Here is a 6070-nt window from a genome sequence, read left to right as displayed (position 1 = left end):
AATGCTCCCTCTAAGCTGTGGAGTCTTGTGAGCAAAAATTCTACTTTGTGAGCCGCTGGCATTAAAGTTGTGAGCGAGCGATTGGACTACTGCATAAGTTCGTTTGCTCTGAAGCCATCGGGAGAAGCCACATGGGGGGGGGACTGGAGCCGGGAGGGACAAGGGGGGTGAACACGCTCCTCCTTCCTCTTCTGCACTTGCAGTCCTGCTGAGGAAATGGGTCGACTTCATCCCCTTATTCATCCCCTGCTATGATGAGCTTTTTCTCAAATGTGCAGAGTGAAAACACCGGGTTTTTTCCGTTTTTTTTCCTGAAGGCTTTTTTGGTTTTTTCCAAAAAATTGGAAAAAGAAAATAAAATTTTAAAAATTTATTATGGAACGTTTTATTTTAACGTGATGAATACAATATTTTAAGACAAGGTGTTCAAATATTTTCCAATATATATATATATGGTATCAGATTGATCTAATTTCTGTGCACTGAGGACAAGCAAGTCCCAGGTTACAAACTGAACCCTCCAATGCAAGAACAAGATGCATTTCTTCCTTTAGGAGGTGCTATTGTCAGAAGAAAATAAAAAGGTTTCAGTTTTGTTTTGGCATGTGGGTGGATATTCTGTTTGTAATAATTGTTTGGATACACTATATTTTTAATATGCTAGTTGTGATAATTTCATGCCAAGTAAAAATGTTCATAGTCATATTTTATGTTCCTAAAGTAACAGAATGACTTTCAATCTAGAAAAGACAAAAGAAATGCTAATGTAGCGTTTTTTCAATTTTTCCGAAAATTTCTGTTTCCACCCGGAAAAACCCCATGTTTTTTTCCGAGCTTCGAAATTTCCGGAAATTTTACATCTCTAAATGGCCAGCGACCTCTGAACCTCCCTTGCCTTGAGAAGCCCCACGGGGGTCACCCAACGTTGGCTGCCACTCGATAGCACTTTGCCCACGCACACAGAATGTTCCAAGCAGGAAAGGAGATAGGAAGGAGGGCGCGTCCTTGCACCGGATTTGTCGCCTTTTCCTCAGGGCTCGTAAGGCAGAGGTGTTCTGCCAGGCTCGGGGGTCACCCAACGTTGGCTGCCACTCGATAGCACTTTGCCCACGCACACAGAATGTTCCAAGCAGGAAAGGAGATAGGAAGGAGGGCGCGTCCTTGCACCGGATTTGTCGCCTTTTCCTCAGGGCTCGTAAGGCAGAGGTGTTCTGCCAGGCTTTTGGTTGAGGGCAGTGATGGCATAATCCTGTGATCTGGCAGCCCCATACCCTTCTTGCCCCCTGTGTTCTCCCCTCCCACCTTTTACAGGTCTCTTCTGGGAGGTCTAGGGTTGCCAAGTCAACTTACCTTGGCGGCGGGGGAGCCTCGGCAGGACCCGGGAGCTCTCCGGGGATGCGTGCGCGCCCCAGCATGTTACAGGAAGTGACGCGCTACGTCGCTCATGTTGGGGGCGTGGCCAGAGGATCACCCCTCCGACAGTCGGCGCAACGGCCCCAACGTGAGCGACGTGGTTGCGCTTCGGGTGGCGGAGTTCCCCCCGGGGCCTGATTCCGCGGCGGCGGAAATCGGGCCTCCAAAGCGGGGGTTTAACCCACCCCCCGCCCCCACTTGGCAGCCCTAGGGAGGTCTGCGATTTGCCATACCAGGAATTCTGACTGTCGGCCATCTTGGAATCGATCCATTTTTATTAAAAACTGTTGTTTTCTCGTTGGTTTTTGATTTTTTAAAACGTATTTATTGTATATCCCTGTTGTAAGCCGCCCCGAGCCCTGCCCGCAGGGGAGGGACGGTCTAGAAATCAAACAAACAAACAAGAAAACTCCTCCAGGGGGGCTTCAGGATCTCTGATTTCGTTTGCACCCTCAGACCTTCGAGAGGTCCGTGCAGCTCCTGGATCAGATCCCTCCTTATGACACCCACAAGATCGCTGTGCTCTACGTGGGGGAAGGCCAGGTAAGAGTGTGTGTGTGTGTGTGTGTGTGTGTGTGTGGAAGCATAGTGCTCGAAGAAAACCCCGTATCAGCAAAACGGACTCAAGAGGCTGTTCCCTTCAGGGAAACATCCTTTCCTGCGGTGTAGTCGCCTGCCTCTTGGTCTTTGACACAGACGTCACACCGTGTGGTGTTTTTAAAAAGCTTAGTCCATCGCTGCGTTCTCTTTCCCCTGCCTTTCCTCCAAGGAGCTGCACGTTGTCCTAACAACCCCCCTGTTGGGTAGGCCTGGCCGAGAGAATCGCTGGTCCGTGGTCACCCAGCCATCTTCATGGTGGCGTGGGGACCACGGCTTGGCCCTCCTTGCTCATAGCCTGGCCCCCAAACCACGATGCTGCGCTGGCTCTCATCTCTTATTTGCCCCCTTCGAGTTTCACGTGACAGATTGGACTTGTGAAGAAGCGTTGTGTGGTGAGATCACAAATGGCCACCTCCCGAAATATTTATTTGCAGCATTGCCCAGGGCAAGGGTATGTGGTTACAAACTGTCTCTTCACAACAACTCTGTGAAGTAGGCTAGGCCAAGAGAGAATGGCTGGCTGGCTGGGTCACAGAAGCATAGGTTGGAAGGGACCTCCAGGTTCATCTAGTCCAACCCCCCCTGACAATGCAGGAAATTCACAAATACCTCCCCCCCCATACACACACCCAGTGACCAGTGTTCCCTCTAAGCTGAGTTAGTGTGAGCTAGCTCACAGTTTTTTCACCTCCGGCTCACACATTTTTGTCTTAGCTCAGGAAGGATGGCTCCAGAGCAAACTAATTTATGCAGTAGCCAAATTGCCTGCTCACAACTTTAAGGCCAGTAGCTCAGAAAGTAGAATTTTTGCTTCCCTGGCCAAACTGGCCTGGAGAACAATTGTTTCCTGACCCCAAAGTGGCGATCAGCATATTCACAAATACCTCCCCCCCACCCCACCCCCAGTGACCCCATTCCATGCCCCGGGCAAACTGGCCTGTGGAAGGTCTGGTTTTGTTTTTGTCCCCTCCCCGGATGTGATGAAATATGAACGGCCATCTGAGTTTGGGAGGGAGGGAGGGAGATGAGGCTAGACCTGGGTCTCTGCCAGTTTAGCTTTCTCCATTTATTTTTCAGACTTTTACCCCGCCCTCCCCGCCGGAGCAGGCTCAGGGTGGCTCAGACATGATAAAATACACAATAACAATCAAAAGCACCCTAAAATGTTTAAAAACAGCTCATTAAAACAATATGACATTAAAGCGCCAGCTGTGTTATTTTGATGTCGTAACAATGGCGTTACCACGTGGGTGCATTCCGTAAGTTTATCTAAAGTGCAGCTCACTGATCTTCCTAATCGCCGTGCACAGGCTGTCGGTAACTAACCAGGGATCAGGCTCTATAGGTTTCAGTTCTTATTGATAGTAGTGGCGATGGTGGTGGCAGCAGCTCCTAGTTAAAAGCCCGGGGGAAGAGCTCCGTCTTGCAGGCCCTGTGGAACTGTGAAAGGTCCTGCAGGGCCCTGATACATGCAGGAATCTTTTAAACTTTTTTTGGAGGGAGAAGTGCATGCAATATCCTACAAAGCCACCTGAGACCGGCTGAAGCGTGCCCTGCCCCTGAGTATCCCGGGTTCTGCTCCAAGACCTCCCCGTTTGTCTCCGCAGAGCAACCAGGAGCTGGCCATCCTGTCCAACGAGCATGGCTCCTACCGCTACACGGAGTTCCTGACAGGCCTGGGCAAGCTGATCGAGCTCAAGGACTGCCAGCCGGATAAGATCTACCTGGGCGGCCTGGACGTGTGCGGGGAGGACGGGCAGTTCACCTACTGCTGGCACGATGACATCATGCAAGGTACGGCCCACCACGGCCTTCCCCCCCTCCCGTCTCCCTCCCTTCCCCAGCCCCCTTTGGGGACCAGAGTCGCCCTGGTGTAGTACTCAATCGATCGATCGATCGATCGATCTAATTTATTACAGCAAGAGCCAGTAAAACAGTACAATTCTGATAGAAGAAGGATTAAGACAGTAATAACATAGGAAGAGTATAAAAACATTAACAAGAGAAAATTAATAAAGTTAGTAAAATGAAATAATGTTAATAAGCGAATCATACAGTCTTTTCAGCTCAATTAAGTTTACGTTTCCTAATAGCTAAGCAACAAAACTTTGCCAAGGCGTAAGTCACTGAGCTCTGAACGTCTTCTAAGAGGAATTTACGAAGGACTTCTGGCCTAAAGTCAAGATAAGACTGCAGAGGGCTAAATCTAGACAGGAGGGGTCGTATAAGATGATGGTCTCGTTCCTCCTGAAAGAATCTGCAGAACAGGAGGACATGAGTGACTGATTCCACGATATTAGCCGTGCATGGGCATACACGTTCATGCATTGGCACTCGAGTGGATTTACCTTGCAGTACAGTGTAAGGGAGTGCCTCAAAACGGGCTCTGGAAAAGGCCCATCTATAGGGCTCATAGGTAATGTTAAATAAATAAGGGGCAGCAGTAAAATGAGGCCAAGATTTTATATTTCTGAAGTTCTTGGGTAGCGAAGCTTCTTCATTTTGTGATTCAATACCACGAAGCCTCTGTGTGACAGCTGTCCTTGCCTTGTATAGGCTTCCATAGAAGAGATCTTCTGGGAATAGGTGTAGTAGTACTTTTTTTCCCCCCCCCCCCCAACACAGTGGCACATTTGATAGTTTTAATGCCATCTTATTAAGCTAATAGGCTAATTACTGTATTTGTTTTTAATTGTGGTCTTAACTGGTGAATGTTTTACTAGTACGTGGCCCTGAGCCTTGTTCTACAGGGAAGGGTGGTTCCAAAAACAAATCTAATTTATAAACAAACAAATAAATAATAATGAACGGAAGTTTCCCGGGTTCCGTGGTTTGCCACTCCCAACTGTAGGCCAGTCCTTGCTTGGTGTTATAGATAGGAACTCTGGGGCAAGGGATGCTCTGTATTCTTGGTGCTTGGGGGGGGGAACAGTGGGAGGGCTTCTAGTGTCCTGGGCCCCACTGCTGGACCTCCGGATGGCACCTGGTATTTTTGGCCACTGCATGACAGAGTGTTGGGCTGGATGGCCCATCAGCCTGATCCAGCATTGGCTTCTCTTCTGTTCTTATGTTCCAGCCATTTTCCACATTGCCACGCTGATGCCCACCAAAGACCTGGACAAATACCGCTGTGACAAGAAGCGGCACCTGGGGAACGACTTCGTCTCCATCATCTACAACGACTCGGGAGAAGAGTTCAAGTTGGGGACCATCAAGGTGAGGGGGGGGCGTCTGGCTGGGGCCCGAGGGGTGGGCTGCTCTCCGGCCCCGGACCAGATTTTCTGCTCCTTCGGGAGGCCTCCACACCACACCCACGGAAGCTTCCCTGTTGCTGGGGGCAGTGAGGGCTTGGCTTGTGCCAAGTCTCACAGTCATATTTATCCATTCTAACCCGACTGCTCAGCAATTTCATGGAGTGCCCACAAGGAGTTCTTGTATTGTGGGAAAGGGAGAAAAGTACCTCTTTCTCCACCTACTCTATCACAGGCATCATCTTATAAACCTCGATCATGTCACCCCTCAGCTGTCTCTTCACTAACAGGCAGGAGAAATCTCCTCCTTTCGTGTTTGGAACACGGGCTTCCACGCAGCTCCAGGACTGGTGCCGTCGCTCAGTCCTGGAAGAGGCAAAACGACAATGAACTTGTTCCTCTGAGCTTGTGGAAGACGCCGGTTCCCGTACCCCTTGGAAGTTCGGAGGGCCTAAAGAGGCCCTGCCGTCTCTCAGCTCAGCAGTTCAGCTGTGCCGTGACTTCCCCGTGAGAAGGCTGATGTGGAATGCGAGAAAGGACATGCGTGTGTGTGTCTGGAGAAAGCTTTCATGCCGTAGCTCATGTATCCCCAACGTGGCACCCGGGGGCTCGAAGGTGCCCACAGACCTTTTCTGGAGCCCACCAAGTGCATTTTGAAACGTGGGCAGGGCCAGGTGGGGCTTTCGCCCAGTGAGGTTTCTGATTGGCCACGGGTAGATTTGATTGGCTGTGCAGCTTTCAAAAAACATTGCTTTTGGCAGCAGTTGCAACCTCTACACAAAGACCTTGCATCATCTTATAAACCT

At 49.9% G+C, this 6070-nt stretch overlaps 1 protein-coding gene across 1 annotated transcript in view; it reads left to right on the top strand.

The window, feature by feature from the left end:
• TSC2 (tuberous sclerosis 2) overlaps positions 1 to 6070 on the top strand; it is a 91343-nt gene that overhangs the window by 79481 nt on the left and 5792 nt on the right. Inside the window, exons 36-38 of the mRNA XM_015415599.1 lie at positions 1870 to 1956; positions 3621 to 3807; positions 5090 to 5229. Of these exons, the coding sequence (XP_015271085.1) occupies positions 1870 to 1956; positions 3621 to 3807; positions 5090 to 5229 (414 nt within the window). The remainder of the gene's footprint in view (positions 1 to 1869; positions 1957 to 3620; positions 3808 to 5089; positions 5230 to 6070) is intronic.

The sequence above is a fragment of the Gekko japonicus genome, unplaced genomic scaffold (assembly GCF_001447785.1).
Source record: "Gekko japonicus isolate JY-2015 unplaced genomic scaffold, Gekko_japonicus_V1.1 scaffold2547, whole genome shotgun sequence".
NCBI classification, from domain to species: domain Eukaryota; kingdom Metazoa; phylum Chordata; class Lepidosauria; order Squamata; family Gekkonidae; genus Gekko; species Gekko japonicus.
Note: the sequence above shows the minus strand (reverse complement) of the source record. Positions and strands in the feature narration are given on the sequence as shown.